The sequence below is a fragment of the Schistocerca americana genome, chromosome 3 (assembly GCF_021461395.2).
Source record: "Schistocerca americana isolate TAMUIC-IGC-003095 chromosome 3, iqSchAmer2.1, whole genome shotgun sequence".
NCBI lineage: Eukaryota > Metazoa > Arthropoda > Insecta > Orthoptera > Acrididae > Schistocerca > Schistocerca americana.
The window spans coordinates 676,794,611-676,818,711 of record NC_060121.1 but is presented as its reverse complement, the minus strand read 5'-3'; the positions used below and the strand labels follow the sequence as shown (position 1 = coordinate 676,818,711).

Sequence of the window (24,101 nt, the reverse complement as noted above, 5' to 3'; positions counted from 1 at the left end):
CCTGGACTGCCGGAAGACCGACCTATTCATTTGCGTCAAATAATGTTTTATCAACAAGCTGTATGCCATGTGCTTAATGCCATGGCGGCAAAACAGGCGATAAACCAACAGTTCAACCATCGATGGATTGGACCGGGCAGTCCGGTGCAGGGATTTACAACTAGGTCGCCGGACCTAATCCCATGGACTTTTTTCTCTGGGGACACATGAAGGATGTGGTGTACCAGAAGGTCTCAAGAACAATGGCCAACATGAAAGCCTGTATTAATGTTGCATGTGGTACAATAACTCCACAAACACTGAAAGCCGTGAGTGGATCTTTGATGGAATATGCACAGCGATGTTGCCAAGCAAATGGCGATCTCTTCGAACAAATGTAGTAGCGTGACGGCTGTGATAAATCTGTCTCCACACCGGCGTATGATACATGTGTATTACGGAGAAGATGTATATTTGTTTTTTGTTGGTACTACTGCACATTTAAGTATGGTTAGCACCACCTACAACAGTTGAATTGTGTCGCAGTCATTAAAGATGTTCAGTGACATGTCCTGTAGGTGGCATGGACAATTGTGTAACTGATGTACAAATTCTCACAATTAGCATGTATCCCTCTGTCTGACCCTCTGACAACCATCAATTTCGTTTACTCTGGCCGGTGGTTATCGGTATTTCCATTCATCTACATCTACATCTACATCCATACTCCGCAAGCCACCTGACGGTGTGTGGCGGAGGGTACCTTGAGTACCTCTATCGGTTCTCCCTTCTGTTCCAGTCTCGTATTGTTCGTGGAAAGAAGGATTGTCGGTATGCTTCTGTGTGGGCTCTAATCCCTCTGATTTTATCCTCATGGTCTCTTCGCGAGATATACGTAGGAGGGAGCAATATACTGCTTGACTCTTCGGTGAAGGTATGTTCTCGAAACTTTAACAAAAGCCCGTACCGAGCTACTGAGCGTCTCTCCTGCAGAGTCTTCCACTGGAGTTTATCTATCATCTCCGTAACGCTTTCGCGATTACTAAATGATCCTGTAACGAAGCGCGCTGCTCTCCGTTGGATCTTCTCTATCTCTTCCATCAACCTTATCTGGTACGGATTCCGCACTGCTGAGCAGTATTCAAGCTGTGGTTGAACAAGCGTACTGCAACCTACTTCCTTTGTTTTCGGATTGCATTTCCTTCGGATTCTTCCTATGAATCTCAGTCTGGCATGTGCTTCACCGACGATCAACTTTCTATGATGATTCCATTTTAAATCACTCCTAATGCGTACTCCCAGATAATTTAGGGAATTAACTGCTTCCAGTTGCTGACCTGCTATTTTGTAGCTAAATGATAAGGGATCTTTCTTTCTATGTATTCGTAACACATTACACTTGTCTACATTGCGATCCAATTGCCATTCCCTGCACCATACGTCAATTCGCTGCAGATCCTATTGCATTTCAGTACAGTTGTCCATTGTTACAACCTATCGATACACCACAGCATCATCTGCAAAAAGCCTCAGTGAATATTCGATTTCATCCACAAGGTCATTTATGTATATTGTGAATAGCAACGGTCCTATGACACTCCTCTGCGGCACACCTGAAATCACTCTTACTTCGGAAGACTTCTCTCCATTGAGAATGACATGCTGCGTTCTGTTATCTAGGAACTCTTCAATCCAATCGCACAATTGGTCTGATAGTCAATATGCTCTTACATTGTTCATTAAACGACTGTGGGGAACTGTGTCGAACGCCTTGCGGATGTCAAGAAACACGGCATCTACCTGGGAACCCGTGCCTATAGCCCTCTGAGTCTTGTGGACGAATAACGCGAGCTGGGTTTCATACGATCGTATTTTTCGAAACCCATGCTGATTCCTACAGAGTAAATTTCTAGTCTCCAGAAAAGTCATTATACTCGAACATAATACGTGTTCCAGAATTCTACAAGACGTTAGAGATATAGGTCTATAGTTCTAAACATCTGTTCAACGTCCCTACTTGAAAATGGAGATGACCTGTGCCCTTTTCCAATCCTTTGGGACGCTACATTCTTCTAGAGACCTACGATACACCGCTGCAAGAAGGGGGGCAAGTTCCTTCGCGTACTCTGTGTAAAATCGAACTGGTATCCCATCAGGTCCAGCGGCCTTTCCTCTTTTGAGCGATTTTAATTGTTTGTCTATCCCTCTGTCGTCTATTTCGATACTTACCATTTTTTCATCTCTGCGACAATCTAGAGAAGGAACTACAGTGCAGTCTTCCTCTGTGAAACAGCTTTGGAAAAAGACATTTAGTATATTGGCCTTTAGTCTGTCATCCTCTGTTTCAGTACCAATTTGGTCACAGAGTGTCTGGACATTTTGTTTCGATCCACCTACCGCTTTGACATAAGACCAAAATTTCTTAGGATTTTCTGCCAAGTCAGTACATAGAACTTTACGTTCGAATTCATTGAACGCCTCTCGCATAGCCCTCGTCACACTACAATTCGCTTCGCGTAATTTTTGTTTGACTGCAATGCTTTGGCTGTGTTTATGTTTGCTGTGAAGTTCCTTTGCTTCCGCAGCAGTTTTCTAACTCGGTTGTTGTACCACGATGGCTCATTTCCATCTCTTACGATCTTGCTTGGCACATACTCATCTAACGCATATTGTACGATGGCTTTGAACTTTGTCCACTGACCCTCAACACTCTCTGTGCTTGAGATAAAACTTTTGTGTTGAGCCGTCAGGTACTCTGTAATCTGGTTTTTGTCACTTTTGCTAAACACAAAAATCTTCCTACCTTTTATAATATTTCTATTTACGGCTGAAATCATCGATGCTGTAACCGCTTTATGATCGCTGATTCCCTGTTCTGCGTTAACTGTTTCAAATAGTTCGGGTCTGTTTGTCACCAGAAGGTCTAATATGTTATCGCCACGAGTCAGTTCTCTGTTTGACTGCTCAAGGTAGTTTTCAGATAAAGCACCTATAAATTTTTCACTGGATTCTTTGTCCCTGCCACCCGTTATGAACGTTTGAGTCTCCCAGTCTACATCCGGCAAATTAAAATCTCCACCCAGAACTATAATATGGTGGGAAAATCTACTCGAAATATTTTCCAAATTATCCTTCAGTTGCTCAGCCACAACAGCTGCTGAGCCATGGGGCCTATAGAGACATCAAATTACCATGTCTGATCCTGCTTTAACCGTGACCTTCACCCAAATTATTTCACATTTCGGATGTCAGTCAATTTCCTTCGATACTATTGCACTTCTTATCGCTATAAATACGCCTCCCCCTTCGCTGTCCAGCCTGTCTCTGCGGTATACATTCCAATCTGAGTTTAGGATTTCATTACTGTTTACGTCTGGTTTCAGCCAACTTTCTGTCCCTAGTAATATATTGGCATTGTGACCGTTTATTAATGAGAGCAGTTCTGGGACCTTTCTATAGACGCTCCTGCATTTTAGTATTAGCACATTAATACTGTTATTCCCTGTTGCATTTTGCCTACTCCTACCTCGCCGCGTCTCAGAAGGAGTCTTGTCGGGCCTAGGGAGGGAATTCTCTAACCTAAAAATCCCACATGTGCACTCCACACGTACTCAGCTACCCTTGTAGCCGCTTCCGGCGTGTAGTGCACTCCTGACCTATTCAGGGGGACCCAGCATTTCTCCACCCGATAGCGGAGGTCGAGAAATTTGTACCCCAGATCTCCGCAGAATCGTCTGAGCCTCTGGTTTAATTCTTCTACTCGGCTCCAAACCAGAGGACCGCGATCGGTTCTGGGAACGATACTACAAATAGTTAGCTCAGATTCCATACCGCGAGTGAGGCTTTCCGCCTTCACCAATTCCGCCAACCGCCTGTACGAACAGAGGATGACCTCTGAACCCAGACGGCAGGAGTCATTGGTGCCGACATGAGCAACAATTTGCAGTCGGGTGCACCCAGTGCTCTCTATCGCCGCCGGCAGTGCCTCCTCCACATCTCGGATGAGACCCCCCGGCAAGCAGACAGAGTGAACACTAGCCTTCTTCCCCGACCTTTCCGCTATTTCCCTATGGGGCTCCATCACCCGCCTAACGTTGGAGCTCCCAATAACTAATAAACTCCTCCCCCTGTGTGCCTGCTCGGACCTTGCCAAAGGAGCGGCCACATGTCCACTCCATTGTAGTACTGTCGAAAAGTTCAATATATCACGTACGATTACACCGTTCCTTGTTTCTATTATGGGTGAATTAACATCCGTATGTTTCCCAGACCACGTATTAACAGTGTACATAACAATATGTAAGTACAGCGTTTGTCACATAGCAGTACATCAATCACATCGCGGTTACGAGCAACTTGCGGATCACGCTAGCATCGAGGGAAGTGCAACAGCTGCACGTTTCGGTTATTTCATGCATCAACTTCGCGTTCTGGCATCTCTGGATGTAATTGACCTATTTCGATGTAACCAAAGCTATTATTATTGTAATTTCTCATGTTATTGACTGAGTATGGAGTTATATCGCGTGTCAATTAAAACCAGATTTTGCACACGGTTTAGTATGGCTCATAGCATTAACTTCCGAGAACCTCGGCCGCACATTCATAGCCGTGAAAAGCGCTTGTCAATATCTATTGTGGTTCCAGAGATATTGGCAGTGAAAAGTTTAGGTGGGACACCATGTACATGCTTGACTTGCTATTGTCAGTAAATATATAATTTTTTTCTATGTGACTCCCTATCATCAATGCACAATTAAAAAAAAAGTTTTTATTTGCTTTATTCAGCATCTTGATATTTGGTACAGAGGAAGTCAGTATAGAGAGAGACAGTCTTTTATTATTGAATGTGTTAATTTATCTATAAGTGGTGTCCTCTTGAATTTATATTGTAACTTGGTGTCCAGTGTATGCATTAAGGCATGTATAAACTGGTAAGTCCCCCTCTCCAACAAATTTACTATTAAGTCTCACAGGAAATATTTAAGTTGGTCTAAAACGTTTGCAATTTTTAAAAATATTATTTAGTATTGTGTATTTCTTGATACGATTTTCATACATTATTATTATACAGTTTTGTAAATTTTAAATATTGGAGAGTAAATTCACGTAGCCGGCCGGTTCTAGGCGCTACAGTCTGGAACCGTGCGACCGCTACATAAAGCGAGACATTCAGAGGTGGTGGTCCTGATTGCTGTACACACCGGTACCTCTAATACCCTGTAGCACGTTCTATTGCACTGATGCATGCTTGTATTCGACGTGGCCTATTATCCACAAGTTCATCAAGGAACAGTTGGTCCAGATTGACCTACTCCTCAACCGTGATTCGGCGTAGGTCCCTCAGAGTGGTTGGTGGGTCACGTCGTCCATAAGCAACCCTTCGGAATCCATCCCAGGTATATTCGATAGGGTTAATGTCTGTAGGACGTGCTGACCACTCTAGTCGAACGATGTCGTTATCCTGAAGGAGTCATTCGCAAGATGTGATCGATGAGGACGTGAATTGTCGTCCATGGAGACGAATGCCTCGCCAATATGCTGCCGACATGGTTGCACTATCGGTCGGAGGATGGCAATGGTGTATCGCACAGTAGTTATGGCGCCTTCCTTGAGCACCAGCGGCGTACGTCAGCCCCACATAATGCCACCACAAAACAGCAGGGAATCTCCACCTTGCTGCATTCGCTGGACAGTGCGTCTAAGGCGTTCAGCCTGACAAGCTTGCCTCCAAACACGTCTCCGACGATTGTCAGGTTGAAGGCATATGCGACACTCATCGGCGAAGAGAACGTGATGCCAATCCTGAGCGGTCCATTCGGCATGTAGTTAGCCCATTTGTACCTCGCTGCATGGTGTCTTGGTTGCAAAGATGGACCTCGCTGTGGAGGTCGGGAGTAAACTTGCCCATCACACAGCCAATTGCCACCCGTTTGAGTCGTAACACGACGTCCTGTGGCTTCACGAAAAGCTTTGTTCAACATGGTGGAGTTGCTGTCAGGGTTCCTCCGAGCTATAATCCGTGATGTAGCGGTCACTGGAGCCGAGCGACCGCTACGGTCACAGGTTCGAATCCTGCCTCGGGCATGGATATGTGTGATGTCCTTAGGTTAGTTAGGTTTAATTAGTTCTAAGTTCTAGGCGACTGATGACCTCAGAAGTTAAGTCGCATAGTGCTCCGAGCCATTTTTTTTTTACATTTTACACGTTTTTCTTTTTGGAGGAAACGATTTTGTCTAGGCTTGGTACAATATTCCGTGAGACTGATAACCTCAAAGAATTGGTCAAATTTTTATCGCCAAGGAATAAACGGTTCTTGGTTGTAGCAAGCTTTAAAAGAGAGAAAAAGCGCTCACAAATATACGTGGAACCAAACATTGAGCGAACTTTGGCCGCGTGCTTGTGCAAAAGAGGATATTTCTCTCGTGGAAGACAGCTGTTAAAGTCATCCAAATTTTTACGCATAAGAAAGCGGTGTTTCAGGCGGATATGGCACTGTAGGTCAATGAGTTCTAGTTGAAGCACATGAGAGACGTCCTCTGCCCGAAGGGAAAACGGGGGAACAAATGTATCTATCGGCTGGCGTTCGGGCGGTCCGCACGGCCAGCTAAGCGGCACGGCTCGGCCACTGCAGCAACATACGAATTCGCCCGGGGTGCTGGCCATGGGCGATCACGGGCGCTAGCGCCCAGGGGCACAGTTTGGTTGAGCCTGATCTATAGAGTCACCCTACATGGCAAATCGTACGATGTAAACCTTGTAGCAAGAGAATCCTTAAAATTAAACAACTAGTAGTGGGAAATAGGGAAAATATCATATTAATGTTTATTGTGGATTGTGTATTTTCAATTTATTGAGCTAATATCCATAACATAAAGATAATGGCGAAAATGGGCCCTATCTGAAGCTTGAGCGGCGTACCTAATTATAAGGGAGTCAACACTTACCACTGTATGAAGTACTTTGGACAAATGTACCTAGCACTGGTAACTGCAGATTAGACTGCATGGGTTAGACATGCTCCTGACAAATTACAGTGATCCCTTTCAAAAAACACAAAAGGGTTATTCCAATGAACCATAATGACTGGATTATAAATTTTATTCAGTTTCACGAGACATACATATACACTCCTGGAAATGGAAAAAAGAACACATTGACACCGGTGTGTCAGACCCACCATACTTGCTCCGGACACTGCGAGAGGGCTGTACAAGCAATGATCACACGCACGGCACAGCGGACACACCAGGAACCGCGGTGTTGGCCGTCGAATGGCGCTAGCTGCGCAGCATTTGTGCACCGCCGCCGTCAGTGTCAGCCAGTTTGCCGTGGCATACGGAGCTCCATCGCAGTCTTTAACACTGGTAGCATGCCGCGACAGCGTGGACGTGAACCGTATGTGCAGTTGACGGACTTTGAGCGAGGGCGTATAGTGGGCATGCGGGAGGCCGGGTGGACGTACCGCCGAATTGCTCAACACGTGGGGCGTGAGGTCTCCACAGTACATCGATGTTGTCGCCAGTAGTCGGCGGAAGGTGCACGTGCCCGTCGACCTGGGACCGGACCGCAGCGACGCACGGATGCACGCCAAGACCGTAGGATCCTACGCAGTGCCGTAGGGGACCGCACCGCCACTTCCCAGCAAATTAGGGACACTGTTGCTCCTGGGGTATCGGCGAGGACCATTCGCAACCGTCTCCATGAAGCTGGGCTACGGTCCCGCACACCGTTAGGCCGTCTTCCGCTCACGCCCCAACATCGTGCAGTCCGCCTCCAGTGAAGTCGCGACAAGCGTGAATGGAGGGACGAATGGAGACGTGTCGTCTTCAGCGATGAGAGTCGCTTCTGCCTTGGTGCCAATGATGGTCGTATGCGTGTTTGGCGCCGTGCAGGTGAGCGCCACAATCAGGACTGCATACGACCGAGGCACACAGGGCCAACACCTGGCATCATGGTGTGGGGAGCGATCTCCTACAGTGGCCGTACACCACTGGTGATCGTCGAGGGGACACTGAATAGTGCACGGTACATCCAAACCGTCATCGAACCCATCGTTCTACCATTCCTAGACCGGCAAGGGAACTTGCTGTTCCAACAGGACAATCCACGTCCGCATGTATCCCGTGCCACCCAACGTGCTCTAGAAGGTGTAAGTCAACTACCCTGGCCAGCAAGATCTCCGGATCTGTCCCCTATTGAGCATGTTTGGGACTGGATGAAGCGTCGTCTCACGCGGTCTGCACGTCCAGCACGAACGCTGGTCCAACTGAGGCGCCAGGTGGAAATGGCATGGCAAGCCGTTCCACAGGACTACATCCAGCATCTCTACGATCGTCTCCATGGGAGAATAGCAGCCTGCATTGCTGCGAAAGGTGGATATACACTGTACTAGTGCCAACATTGTGCATGCTCTGTAGCCTGTGTCTATGTGCCTGTGGTTCTGTCAGTGTGATCATGTGATGTATCTGACCCCAGGAATGTGTCAATAAAGTTTCCCCTTCCTGGGACAATGAATTCACGGTGTTCTTATTTCAATTTCCAGGAGTGTATATACTCATACATTAAGAATGAAGAAATAATTTTTCACGTCGTAAAAGAAAGGGGCACAAAATTAACGCAGAAAAGGTAGTGGACGGCGTTATCAAACAGGTCAATGGATTTGGAAATGGCCGTTAATTAATCTTGGTTATTGTACGTTTTCAAAATCAGCGACCTCCTCCGGTACCGTTTTTGGCGTGCACAAACATGTTTTTCTTTGCTCGAGGAACGTCTACAGATCGTTAGAAGTGTACGAAACACTTTCAATAGGAATGTTCACACAGCGTCGTGGAAAGATTCATAGAAACCTTAAGCTGACTAGAGAAGCCATATTTTAGCCAGCTCTGTCTGTATTGGAAGCTATCTCGTGCGATGGGTGTGAGGTTTGTACAGTTATAGTTATTAGCTTAGACTAGAAGTAACCGCAACCCGTCTCTTATGAACGTTTAAAATAGCGATAAAGTATTATAAACATTTTACCATGAAACAGACTTCAATCTCTTGCGGTTTTGCCTCATTAACGATTGGCATTTTATAACGACCACAAAAGTCTGGGTTATGTACCTGGAACGATATTTTCGTCGAACAATACATACACTTCATATAAATTAATAACATTATTTTACATCACACATTAATCGGTTAAGCGTGGTATTATCGATAAAAAATAGGAACCATATACGCTAATGGTGAAACAAAATTGCGGACATGAATACACTGTTACTGTGGATTTTCAACGTATTCTACTACCAAATACATCACATAGAAATGATAATGTTGATTGATCCGTAGTTTTTCTCCTCTGCCCGACTCAGAATTGATAGATACAGTTTAGCTTCTTATCGCTGATGCTGCTTTGGAATCTTTCTAAATTTTCTGAAGTGATTTAGGTCTATGTTCTGAAAACAGTGATCTTTGTCAACTCAGTCTAGTACTGAATCAAGGTTCCTAGAATTATTTAATGGTATAGGAAATCAAATATCTCACAGGAATAGCCCTCACCTTAATGTTTAATACATCCAATAACAACTAAGAATACTTCCCAGACTATAACAGAGTAGAGCATTGTATTCGTTTGCTTTTATTTCCAAAAATAACCGACACGTCATTATCGAAATCGACGTGGCTACCGTAAATTTTCCTGCATATCAGCTGATTGAAATTAATATAAATTCTACCTACTGAATCATACTTAACTGCGGGAAAATAATAACTGCATATTAACAGCGGAAATATATTGTCAACATAAGGATGTCACGAATATAATCAGCTAAAACAAGAGGTTGTTGTGTCGAAACCATGGTACTAGCTTAGCTAGGACAGTCACCTACTCTTCCTTCATGATGTAAGTAGTCGCTAGTGGGTCTAACACTTTGATTCCATCGGTACAGATAAGCATGGAAACTGTAGTACATTTCAGAAAAGGGAAAGAGATCAGCAATCAGTCGTAATTAAAATATATATTTGTTCTTAAAGTATAGTTTTCAGATACCGTTCAGCGTTAAGAAAATAAAAGAAAATATGCAAGAATCACTAATTACAAAATGAATAAATAACCCAATTTGTACAACAAAAGTGACAAAATTATGTAACATACCATATAAACGGAATAATATGGACTCGTCAAGTGAGCCTCCTGTTTACAGAGCAGTACAACCAACTGCAGCTTACGTCGTATGAGGCGAGCAACGATGTCTAGACCACTAACTTCAGGCATGGGGATCTCCAATTCTGGTCTGCTGGCTGATATTTTATCAACTACCGTTGGGTGACTTGCGGAGTATAAATGTGGATGTAGATGTAGATGAAAACAAGTTTTTAATTGAAAATCGCAGTTTAACAGAAAAGATGGAGTAGCTTGCTATAGATATGATAACGATACACTTTTGTTGGTCAGATTTAACGATTATGTTGTTAATGATCTCTAAGTTCAGTGACATACACGGTAAAATCAGGTTTACATGTGAAGTGGAAATCAATGGTACTACTAATTTTATAGATTCAAATATCAGGAAAGACAATGGAAAACATAGTTTTGAGATATTCAGGAAAAATACTTGCTACACTATTACAAGCTATCATTCAAAACACCCAAACAAAGAAGAAAATGCCTAAAGAGATTAAAAAAGTTAGCCAACCAGTTAAAAGAAATGTTTATTTAGCCCTTGTCCTAGGTTTCGATATTTATAAAATTATCTTATTCAGAAGGAATGGGCCCGTTGAGGCTGTGGTCTGCCACTACAAATTTCTCCGTCTGGCCGAGACTAAAGCTCCTCACGTGTTCTGAGTGGAGCTGTGAAATACATCGTTGCGTCTGACCGACATATTGCTTGCTACATGCGCAACTTTGAAGACTCCAGATGTCCGTAGCTGTAGTTTGTCTTCCATCTAGCCAAGCATATTTTTGATTTTATCCGATGAGCGGAAACGAATTCCAGTAGCCTTATGTCTTCCTCTGCATCGTCTTCTGTCTACTTCGTTCTCGGCTGGAGAGCGTCTTATTTGTGTCTCCGAGTAGCAGTTCTTGCGAAAGTTTTCTCTGCGATGCTGAAACTCGGTGGGTAGACTCCCCTTGTAGCATATTTCTCATGCTCTGTGCGACAGGATGGTGAGGAAAGATTTGCTGGATGGTGGCAATTATTGGCTATTTAGATACAGGTCCATGTGTGTCTTTTTTTCTATAGACAGAATGTCCCAGCGTGCCATCAGTTTTCTTCCTTACCATGATACAGAGGAATGGCAGGCATGTGTTTTCTTTTACCTCCATGGTGAGCTTTGTATTGTCGTGTACGCTGTTAAGGTGCTCAAAAAATTCATGCAAGTTTTCGATGCCATGTGGCCACACCACATGTGTGTCTTCCACGTGTCGGTAGGAGGCCTTTAATTTCAGACGCGTGGTTCTGAGAGTTGTTTTTCAAAATGTTCCATACATAGATTTGCAGTGCCTGGAGCAGGAGAGGATCCCGTAACGACTCCGTCAAACTGCTGGTAGAACTATTCAGCAAACTGGAGCAGATGGCTGTGAGCGCGTGGCGGAACAGGTCCACAATGTCCTCGTGAAAGTGGCTGCCTAGCAGTGCAAAGGAGTCCTCTAACGGTACCCGTGTGAAAAGAGACGAGACATCGAAACTCACTAGGAGATCACCATTATCCAGTTGTATCCCCCCAAAGCACCTTCACAAATTAAGTTGAGTTTCTGACATGGTGTTTGCAACGACCCACGAGAGGCTTTAGTAACCGCGTCACGTGTTTCGCTATTTCATATGTTGGTGAATTTATCGTGTCCACTGTTGGACGTGGTGAAACTACCTTCTTCTGTATCCCTGGGAGGCCATACAGCCATGGTGATATAAGTGCTCTGTCCCTCTAACGACATCCTTATCAATTCTTGAGTTGTTTAGGAGTGAGATGCTCTTCTTAGCCACAGCAGGTGTAGGATCTTTTCTACTGGCTTGTAAGTTGGGTCTTGTAACAGCATCTCAATCTTCTACCAGTAGTCAACCCATCGTAACTGCACCGTCACATTGCCTTTGTTAGCTGCTAGGACGACTGTATCTTCGCCTACGTGGAGGTCGTGTATCGACCTGCGTTCTGCCATGGAGATGTCTGTTTTCAGCATTTTTGGATTGTCAAGAACCCCGCAGGTCACCCTACTCGCCTCTTCATTGGTCTCGGAGGGAAGCCACTGAATGACATGCTCGACGCTGCTAGTGACCTCCCGTTTAGGTGAAAAATTTAATCCTTTTCACATCACGGACTTTGTCGGCTCGTCCAGCTCTTTTCCAGTCGAAATGGTCATGGTCCTCGAACCCTTGGTGTCGATACTTTGCATGCGTGTCATCAGAAGTCGGTGAAACTTAATGCGTTGTTTCAAGGTAGCTTTGCACTTGCAGATTTAATTGGAAGCGGAGTGTTACCACATACCCCAATCCCACGTGCAGGGCAAGATACTGATTGGCAGTCGCGGAGAGTTCTTCCGATTTTATCTAGTTAAAACCTTGTGATGTTTATGTGCTCCAGCACCAGTGTCGAAATAGCACCCTGTAAAATACGTGTTGTGTGAGAAAACAGAGGTATCATGTCTTCGTTCGAAGAACTCTGTCAGAAAACTAGTGGCCTACGCAAACTGGCCTTCTTCATTCGAAGTTCCTGTAACATTCCATATAGGTAAGCTATGTGGGAATGCAGGCTTTCTCGGCATATTTCAATGACGAAGTCGTTTCAGGTTGTCAGCCGAGTCAAGGCGTCGTTCTGCAGAATTTCTAAAAGTTTCCTAATTGCCATCTTCATGCGAAGTGCCAGTTTCATACCCGGTTCTTGTCTTTATAGACGCTGGACTGTAGGCTCATCTGCCTACTCTGCAACGGTTAGGCCAATCGCGTGATTCCACATGGGGTGTCGTGAATGGTGCTAGAGCCAATCGCGGACGGTGGTTTGTCGTGGCTCTGGAGGGAGGGGGGGGGGGGGGGGCAGATCCGATGTTTTGGATGGTCCTGTCTTTTCAGGGTCCTGGCGTCGCGCTGGCGGCTGAGGCAGCATGTAGAATAGACAGAGGGTAGAATAGACGGACAGCACCAGGACGTGACCCCAGCACCCTCCAACACGCCCCCACCCACACCACCAGCCGCGTTGCCCTACCAACATCCGCGACACCCCTTCCAGAACTGTGCGATTGGTCCAGCCGCTGCAGACGAGAAAGAGAAGCTTACAGTCCAGAGACTGAACAGATATGAACTGGACAAGAGCAAGACATGCCTGAAGATGACGAGTGGTAAACATGTCGAAACGTTGGCGTAGAATGTCGCCTTGATTCAGCTGATAACCCGGGAAGACTTCACTATCGAAAATTTACCCAGAAAGCCTGTGTTCCTAGGTATTATGACAATCGTGGTAATAACAAGTGCAACAGAACAATGGTAGGCAGTCATTTACTTTAGAGCACGTCAATACCAAATGGCGATCTGTGTGTCTTGGGTAACTCGCACTGTATATGGGAGTTGATCGACAGCATGTCCATGTGGCATTGTGTAGGTTTGTTACATAATAGACTTTTTGCAATTTTAGTAGATGACCCTCTGTTTTTAAAGCCATAGCATCCCAGCTATTATCTGTTCCTCTCCCCCCGGATTGCCTTCTTTGCACGTTTGCAACTCCCCTCGCCACATTTAATAATTTTACTATCCTATGCCGTTTAGATTATATGTTTTTAACTCCAACATCTATCAATTTAAAATATGGACTGCAACTGTGAAAGCCGGCCGCTGTGGGCGAGCGGTTCTAGGCGCTTCAGTCCGGAACCGCGCTGCTGCTACGGTCGCAGGTTTGAATCCTGCCTCGCGCATGGATGTGTGTGATATCCTTAGGTTAGTTAGGTTTAAGTAGTTCTAAGTCTAGGGGACTGATGACCTCAGATGTTAAGTTCCATAGAGCTTAGAGCCATTTGAGCAACTGTGAAACACAGTATCTGATATGTGGTATTGAGTAAATAAAACGGGTTCGGGTGCCACTTCTTAGGTAAATTCTACATATATTTACAATTTTTTTCTTTTCTACTTATTCTAAAAAATATTCGTTTGTAAATATTCACATTTACTTTATTTTGGAACTCAAGATGATCCTGAGTGATCGAAGGATGTAATCTAATTACAAACGTACAAATGAGATGGAACAATAAATGAGAATTATTTTAAAATGAGTTACATCGGTTAGGAATATTAACATCGCTCTTTCTGATTAGAGGTACAGCGCATAATCGTCACACCATCATGCTAAATCAAATGACTCTGAGCACTATGGGACTTAACATCTGTGGTCATCAGTCCCCTAGAACTTAGAACTACTTAAACCTAACTAACCTAACGACATCACACACATCCATGCCCGAGGCAGGATTCGAACCTGCGACCGTAGTCATCATGCTAATTGTAACAGCTATAGCACTGTAGTACCACCAGCAGTGTGGAAGGGGGGAACGGGTGGTGAATGTACTGACACAGCGCTTTCTTATCTGTGGCGTCATATTAAGCTGAGACAATTGCACACGTTGCATTTCACCTTCCATTTCAGATAATCCCCCGAGTGCATAAGATATTTTCCAGTAGGATCTGTGTGAAACGTGTTGAAATGTGAAATGTGTTGAAAATCCGTGGAAACTTTGTTTTAATAAGACAGTGTTACAAATACCGCAAGATTTTTTCAGAGGCATGTTTTCCTTAAGGAATTGCTTTTACTTGTTTGTCGAAAACTTTAAATTTATAAAAATAAACGTACAAGTTACCCAAGGCAGCCAATACCTTTTACCTCTACACAGTAACATCATTGACCAGAATGTAGGAGAAATACCGCTATATCTCATCAGCCTGCCCGACGCGAGGCTGAGCTGTGCAGTGCATGGCATGTGCAACTACGACCTTGACTCTGGCGTCCCGTAGTGGTACTGGTGTTGGCTCGTGCAAGCATGAGGAGGCGTGCAGAAGAGCGCCACGGGGGCGCGGCAGCGCTGCCTCGGCCACTCACCGGTGCAGGTGCCCATCCAGACGTCGATGGCCTTCACGTAGCTGACCTGCGGCAGCCCGCTCTGGATGCCTACAACATGCCGAGAGCACTGCTCTAGCGGAGCTGGACCACACACCCGACCGCCGGCTGCAAAACATCAGTGTACCCAAGCACTACTCAACAGGAGACTGAACCACACTTAAAGCCTCTCAACAAATATGCAGAGGGTCAAATTTCTGTAATCACAGGATCGAATAGAAAGAATGGTACATTCTCCGTCACAATGGATCATATCAGCAAACAGCAGGAGTGTCCCCCTCAAAAAATGTAGACTTTATCGACTTGTGTACGAATACATGGTATACTGGCGATATAAATCACTAACATATTCTCGAACTTCCAGCTGCGTCGAGTGATCAGATATTCACATTTTGAAGCGTTGTTCTGTGACATTGGTAAGAGATGACTGCCTTAAGCTTGCAGATTCTTCTCTTATAACGCAGTGCTATTGTCACATGTGATCGCAGGGCTGTGATGTCACAGGAGCCTTGTCCATTGCCAAATATGGTAATATTTTCAATGCTTCTGCATGTTAACACCGCTATATAAAGACAGAAGCAGCAAGCAAATGGGAGTCATCGTTTGATAATGACTAAAGAGCGCTCTTCTGAAAACTCGTAAATATTTAACGTCTTGACTGGGCTAGAAGATCGGGAAAATTAATTTCCCGTGTGGTAGCATTGATTTTTAAATAACTATGAATCTGAGGAGCAAGATATCAGTATTTAATCAGAATCATGCCATCATTTGCTACTGAAGATATACTGAAGAGCCAAAGAAACTGAAACACCTGCCTAATATCGTATAGGGCCCGCGCGAGCATGCAGAACTGGCGAAACACTACGTAGCATGGACTCGACTAATGTCTGAAGAATTGCTGGAGGGAACTGACTCCATGAATCCAGCAAGGCTGTCCATATATCCGTAAGAGTCGGGGGGATGGGGGGGGGGGGGGGGAGGAGTGGATATCTCTTCTGAAAAGCACGCTGCAAGGTATCCCAGATATGCTCAATAATGTCTGGGTAGTCTAGTGGCCAGCAGAAGCGTTTAAACTAAGAAGAGTGTTCCGGAAGTAGCTCTGTAGCAATTCTGGATGTATGGGGTGTCGCATGGTCCTGCTGGAATTGCCCAACACTGTCGGAATGCACAATGGACATGAATGGATGAAGTTGATCGTACAGGATGCTTACATACGTTTCAGCTGTCAGAGGCGTTTCTATACGTATCGAAGGTCCCGTATCACTCTAGCTGCCCACGCCCCACACCATTACAGAGCCTACACCAGCTTTAACCGTCCCATATTGACATGCAGGGTCCATGGGTTGATGAGGTTTTCTCCGTGCCCGTACACGTACATCCGCTCGATACAATTTGAAACGAGACTCGTCCGATCAGGCAACATGTTACCAGTCATCAACAGTCCAATGTTGACGGGCCGAGGCGAGGCGTAAAGCTTTGCGTTGTGCAGTCACCACGGGTATAAGAGTGCGCCTTCGTCTCCGAAATTCCATATGGATGATGGTTCGCTGAATGGTTCGCACGCTGACACTATTTGATTGCCCAGCATTTAAATCTGCAGTAATTAGCGGGAAGGGTTGCACTTGTGTCACGTTGGACGATTCCCTTCAGTCGTCGTTGGTCCCGTTCTTGTAGGATCCTTTTCCGGCCACAGCGATGTTGGAGATTTGATGTTCTACCGGATTCCTGATTTTCACCGGACACTCGTGAAATGATCGTATGGGAAATTCCCCGCTTTATCACTACCTCGGAGATGCTGTGTTCCGTCCCTCATGCGCCGACTATAACACCATCTTGATAACCTGCCAGTGTAACAGCAGTACCCGATCTGACAACTGCGTCAGACACTTGCTGTGTTATATAGGCGTTGCCGACCGCAGCGTCGTATGCTGCCTGTTTACATATCTCTGTATTTGGATACACATGCCTATAGCAGTTTCTTTGGGCCCTCAGGGTAAATAGGTAGAAACACACTCCACTCTCAGTGTTGTGGGTTTCACTAAACCTTCAGGGCTGTGACGTAATCCAACACGGAGCAAGCAGTGATAAAACTGCACGAAGAGAGTTATCTATTAATTCTCTATAACACACATATTCCTGACCGGTGTATTTTCTCATGCACCCACATATAGTGCTAGCAGCCCGACAAGGTCATCATAATCGATTATGACGGCCTTGTGGCCGAGCGGTTCTAGGCGCTTCAGTCCGGAGCCGCGCTGCTGCTGCGGTAGCAGGTAAGAATCCTTCCTCGGGCATGGATGTGTGTGATGTCCTGAGGTTAGTTAGGTTTAAGTAGTTCTAAGTCTAGGGGCCTGATGACCTCAGATGTTAAGTCCCATAGTGATCAGAGCCATTTGAAACATAATCCATCATCAATAAACATTACCATGATAATCATCGTCATCGTTTCAGCGATTCCTTCTGAATCCCTACATTGTCCATTGTTCTAAATGCTCTTCTCATTTCCTGCTATAAACCTGTACCTTTCCCCGTATTGAACATATTTGTAACCGATTTTATATTCTGCTGTCTCAATTTATCTAGGCGTGTGTGCTTCAATTGTGTTCTAAGGCATTTCATTTTTATGGCTTGTTTATGGTTACCGTCTTTCTGTCTTAATATCCACGTTTCATTGCCATATAAAATAGCCGGCACTGCTATCATCTTCCACAGCTTCTGTCGTGTTTCCATCGGCGATGTTTTCAGTGTTGTTCTAATAGTTCCGCACATTGTTGGCATCTTCGACATTCTTTATATCTCCATCGTAAGCGTACGAGGTATTACAGACTAAGTAACTAAAAAGTTAAAAAAAAATGGCTCTGAGCACTATGCGACTCAACTGCTGAGGTCATCAGTCGCCTAGAACTTAGAACTAATTAAACCTAACTAACCTAAGGACATGAAACACATCCAAGCCCGAGGCAGGATTCGAACCTGTGACCGCAGCGGTCGCTCGGCTCCAGACTGTAGCGCCCAGAACCGCACGACCACTCCGGCCGGCAACTAAAAAGTTCAGCATCTTTTAAGATTCTGTCATCCAAGCCATTCGTTATTTGCCCTGGGATGAAATGGTTACTGATTTTGAGGCAGATGTTTTGAAGGTAAATCCTTCACTAACCTTAAGTATTAAATAAATAGCTCTTTGATAATTTCGTTCTGTGTTTCGCATAACGGCTACGTCTTCAGCGTGTGCTAGCATATTTGGAGTGGTCCTTTGTAACATAATACCAGGTGGTACCTACTCTTTCCCTCTCTGTAAGACATCGTCCAAAAAATGTTAAAAAGCTTGGGTAATTATACACACCCTTGTCTTACTTTCTCATTAATAACTATATTAGTGCCACTGTAATCAGATAAACGAGACTAAGTAGGTGTCCTTGTATAAGCTTTTAGTACACGCTATTATGTGTTGAGGGAAGCACTGCTTAGCCACTGTATTCCTAAGTTCATGCCTGTCTACCTCATAGGAAGCCTTCTCTACGTCCACATTTTGATTTGTTTTCTGTATTAACTGTTTGATGGTAAAAACATTGTCAATGGAAACTCTCCCGTTTCGAAAATCATTCTCTTCTTCCTGCAAGAGTGGCTCTGGTGTTGACTTTAACCGGGTGTTTAATACACCGGGGTACAGTTTGTACGTTGAATGCTAACAACTCTGTTATATATAGTTTTACTTCTTTCGTCTTTCTTTAGTATAGAAGAAACAGCTGCCGTTAATCATGTAGTCGCGTATCCTAATTGTAAGGCAGCAGGTGTTTTATAAGTGAAGAAAATGTAATTTGTGGGAACGTCCCCAGTTTGTCAAGAGTTCTCTATTTATGAACTCTGGCCTTGCTGATTTAGTATTCTTCTGTTTTGTTACTATAGCTCCCAACTCTGAAAATATAGGTAACTGAATATTTTTGTAATTCTGCTATTCCATCTTCAGTATTGGTAGAAATGTCTGCCTCAGGGTGTTTGCTGGCATCTTATCACGATGTAATTTAATATGGTCATCTACCCACCTCATCTCCTACGTTTTCTTAGGAAACGAAATAATTCTAAACGTCTCGTTGATGTTTGTAACTGCGATAACTATGATATTCACAGTACTGCAGTCCGACACAAAAATTTATAACTTGTGTTCGTACATGTGCCGTAATTCATTTCTATGGAAAAATTCACCGTATACCGAAGAAGGGAATGGATACTAATACATGTAATAAGACGTCCAGGAATATCTGCATAAGAAATGGAAGTAAAATTGAGAAGAATTTTGGGGATGGAAAAACGTAAGAATATTTACGTCGAAGGACATATGATGCAGTGTGCGGATACAAAAGACTGCTGACAGGGGCTACTGAAAGCCATAAAGAAACGGAAATTATGTTTGTTATTACTTCAGATTAGAGTTTACAATAGGACCCTTGCAGATGGATGTACTTATACCATATGATAGGCGACAACAGGGTGAGTGGCAAATATTAAAAGATTTTCGAAAGGAACAACGATATTTCAGGACGAACGAACAAGAATAGAGAGAAGCAGAGGTAAGACGCTAGTTACAAGACAGCCTGCAGCAGACAGCGAAAGAATGTCTGCTTAGGAGCATGAACTAACGAACTAGAGAGACAGGCCTAGACGACGACGTCTACCTGGAGAAGATCTTAAGTACCAGAGAGCGTAATTCAGAACAGTCTCTCTGCAGGCAGACACGGAAGGCAGTAGCGTGCTTTCTCTCTGAAGACTTCTCAATCGTTGTTAAAAGAGTGTTTTGCTATGGGTTTACGTACATGTTCCGTACTCCCCTTGGATATTGGTACATGAGTTCTGAATTAATATATTATCACATGTATATGGGTATAACAACTTGATATAGAATGCATAATCATATAAAGATAAAAAGAGACTAAAATTATTAACTTAAGAGATTCCGCGTTGCGACTGAAAACGCTTAGCGATCGGTAAAAAATGCTTAAGGAGTCGAAACTTAATTAAATTAGTGAGGTGCAAGATACTGCAAGCGCTCTATTAAAATGCACAGTAGAGTTAGCACCATGTGAGGAGAAAGTGAGCCCCGTGTAGTTACCCGAGGACTGCGAGGAGACGGCGAGCAGCGTCGTGACGCCAAGCGTGGTGCGGCCCGGCACAGAGTCCACGTCCATCCAGAAGGAGACCCACGAGATGACGACGATGAGCATGGTGGGCAGGTAGCTCTGCACCAGGTGGTAGCCCACCGACCGCGACAGGTGGAACTCCGCCACCAGGCAGCTGTAGTTGCCTGCGCAGAGCGGACACCCAACTCACAACGTAACAACATTACAGCCACAAGTGTTTCTGTGTTTCTCCAGTCTGCAGGTATTACAGAAAATTATAAAGTCACAACCGAATCCGTGGGTTCCCAAATAAAATAGTCTCCCTCTCTCTCTCTCTCTCTCTCTCTCTCTCTCTCTCTCACACACACACACATACACACACACAAACACACACACAGGCACACACACACTCTATATCGGTATGAGAACAACAATACTCAGAAGCTTTACACATAGGAAGCTACCCCAAAAGCTAATTGGTGTCCACTTCCTAATTATTCCAGAAATAGTAACACCATTTTCCTCAGATGGGTCGGAGTTGAAACAGTGTGATAACAATTATTGTTTTATTTCTTTCAACATTTTTCTTCAGTCTACGAGTAGTTGCTTTCCTTATAAACATCATTACGTTATTCGTTTACAGCAGGCGCTATGTATGCGAAAATCTAGAAGAAGAAGTTCATAAAACAGCAACACGTCTTTTTGCCAATCACAGTACTGCTCCAATGGAACAGTTCGAAAAGAGTGAAGCGTTTCCGTATTTTTCAATACGATGAGCGATAATGGACATTACTAAATCTGAAGTATAGCATAATGATTACTTGTTGTGACTTGTTGATAAAATAAACTAGTAATTCTACTTTGGATATTAAAAGGGGTTTCTTTATCCCTCATAGGATGATGAGTCATACTAATTTTGTAAACACCAACGTTACCTATAAGTAAGTTTTTCTTTTCAGGATATTTTTGGTAATGTATGTATTTTCAACATCTTCACATTTATTTTAATGCTCTTACTCATAACATAGGCTCGAAACCTGTTACTGGATACAAATACCCTTACCAGTTTCCTGTTACATAAAAAAATCAAGCGTACACGACGAGAGAACCGCCAACTCATAAACAAATTCTACACGAATTATACACTTTCGTTTTATAAAACTCAGAAGAACCTGCTACAAGACGATAGTCGCTCAATTTTGTACTCCCGAAACGAATCTGTCACTGACGTGTAGACTAGCTTTGATACAACAGTGCCAACCAATACAGAAATGGTGCCATACCCTACCATACTTGAGACGAAATCATCGTTCTTAGTTACAGAGTAGAGGACAAGAGACTGTGCAGTTTAATATAAATGTGAGCATCTGGCTACTTAGAATTCAATATAAACACGACAAATTACCTCCGAAAAAGTTACATCTGCTGGGTTATTGGATTATTGAATTCCGTCACTGAGTGGATCTGAATAGCTCCCTCCATCACACACTCAAAACATTTCTGAAGGCGTTGGTTGAGCCTTCCACACAGAAACATTGTACATGCGCTGTCCAAGCTTCAGGTATGTTTCTTTACTGAGAGATAGAAAATGTATCACAAACTTTCGTATACCAAAGGGAAATAAGTTGTATCTGTCGATTTAAAATGTTCGGACATAGCATCTTATTTAGAGCATAGAGACGACCATTGACTGATATATCGCACGACACTCCTGTCGGCCGCAGCTACAATAGCAGTGCGCTTTCGTTTTGCAGTGGGCAGCAACTGGGTGGCTCTGCCGCACGTCAGTCGCCACGCTGTCTGCGAGCACGAAGTAAACAAAGCTGAGCACTGCCCTGTAACTAGTCCGTGGACTGCTGTCTCTCCGGTTGCTCACTATGATTACGCCTACAAACGAGTCTGCCACGATAACTCAACTCTCAACTTCACCGTCACACACCGAGATGGTCGATGGACTTCGTCGTTCCTTGCAGTTCTGGGACGTTGACAATGGACTGGTGCACAAGTCGATAACTTATAAACCCGAATCGAAATTTGAGATGTAATTATATGATATACATTCAGTTAATAAAGTGCGCATGTCCGGAAATCAGTAATAAGGATATGCATCTCGAAAATCATATAGGTGACTAGCCGGTCCCAGCGACGTTATGCGACGTCTGTTTTTCGCTGTATCAGAACGCATGACGTGAGACGATTAGTTGGGATACAGTTCAAATTTTACTACTTTCTACTCCACCGAACTAAAACCATAGAATTAGTAATTGCAGCTATTATAGAAGAGGAAAGGAATTATGATAATGTAAAAGGACACACCTTTGGGTGGCTTGCGGAGTATAGATGTAGATGTAGATGTAGAATGCTACATCTATCCCGCTCACCCTACAACAAGGGCACAAAATGAAAAACATTAACTGAACTCAAGTACGAAGACATAAGGACGAACGTAAAGCCGAGATAGTTTAAAAAACGCAGGTACACTGCCACGTGACTCATGCGCAGAACGCCAGTTTCACACACAATTTGTGGAGTACCGAAAATATACAACGAAAATCATCTCTTAAGGCAAATAACAAATGGGATTACCTTAACTAAAGGCAAGTGGAAGCCTTGTTTTTGAGGCACCAGTCGACAGTGTGACGGCCGTGCTGCCGGTTCAGATAGTGGATGACACGTGGATTACAGGTCCCACAAAGTGCCACAGCTACACATGTTTATCTAAAGCTTGAACAATCTGCGCAAGAGGATTCACTTCAGGATCAAAGTGCAGAAGAATTCTATTCATAGACGCCGCATCATACGGGACATCGACTGAAGCACTAGAACGCAAAGTGTACCGAAAGCAAACGCACAAAGACAGGTATTGGTGAAGCGGAATTTCAGTATCATCCCGTGCCGAAGAACTCAGTTATGTACTGGCTGACTCCTTGTACGCTGTATATAAGCGACGCTCACAATATAAAACATGGACTAAAAGGGTAAAGACAGCTACTTAGTTGTTGACTATAGCGTCTAATTGGTACGAAGAACTTTGACAACCGAAATTAATTCACCAAAGAAAGTGCAGTAAATAGGTTAGAATTTTAGTCAAGAACGTTTACTATCCAATAAATCCACAGCGTTGAAGATACTCTTAGAAACATTATGTAATAAAGTACAGATTGCTGCTATAAGAGTTTAGAATTTTTTGTGAACGATACATTTCGGCTAGATTGCCATCTTCAGACATGTTCATGTACGAGCCTCATAACTTTCATAACTCGACGTTTTATCGTCGGATCTGATAGACTGACAGCATCTTTGGCCAGTTGTCACATGGGGTGAGGATGATTTCAAATGGTTAAGTGATTTTATGTTTTACACCAAATGATGAAGCTTTAAAGTCTTCCGAAACCGGTGGTGCACACAATAAAGGACTTTATGTTAAACAACTGTGGTGGTTTCTTCATTTTACAAAATGGACGTATACACTTTCGACTGTCCCATAATCAGAACTCTTGGTGTATCAGGCGTGGTGAGCTGTTGCGTTTTGGTGTTTTTCTATATTCGTCCACCCACTGTAGATTCGTTAAATCAACACGTGGATGTAACGAATCAGTCAGAGTAACGCGAGTGAAGAAAAAGATAAAAAAAATGAGACATTCAAACGAAATGCTGCTGTTATCATATGGTTATTAAATATGTAGTTGAGATAGAATTAGCAATGACCTTATCAATAAAGACGGAGGTCTTTGCCAAAATTCCGTTTGGAAGCCTGCCTTCTCCCTGGTGAAACAACAGAAGGACAGAGTTCACCCTGCTTGCTCACCCACTGGTAATTAATGTTCACTGTAAATAACTTCTGATGTTGGTCATCTTTAGTTGTGTGGTGGCGCCAGCTGTTTCGGTTTGTATGTTCTCTCTCTGCATATCCCCTGCGTCCTGATGCTTTAA

At 43.9% G+C, this 24,101-nt stretch overlaps 1 protein-coding gene across 1 annotated transcript in view; it reads right to left on the bottom strand.

Annotated features, from left to right (window-relative positions):
- Positions 1-24,101, bottom strand: part of LOC124606310 (glycine receptor subunit alpha-2-like) — a 629,777-nt gene that overhangs the window by 73,959 nt on the left and 531,717 nt on the right. The window contains exons 8-9 of the mRNA XM_047138291.1: positions 20,162-20,353; positions 15,037-15,105 (exon numbers count right to left, since the gene is read on the bottom strand). Of these exons, the coding sequence (XP_046994247.1) occupies positions 15,037-15,105; positions 20,162-20,353 (261 nt within the window). The remainder of the gene's footprint in view (positions 1-15,036; positions 15,106-20,161; positions 20,354-24,101) is intronic.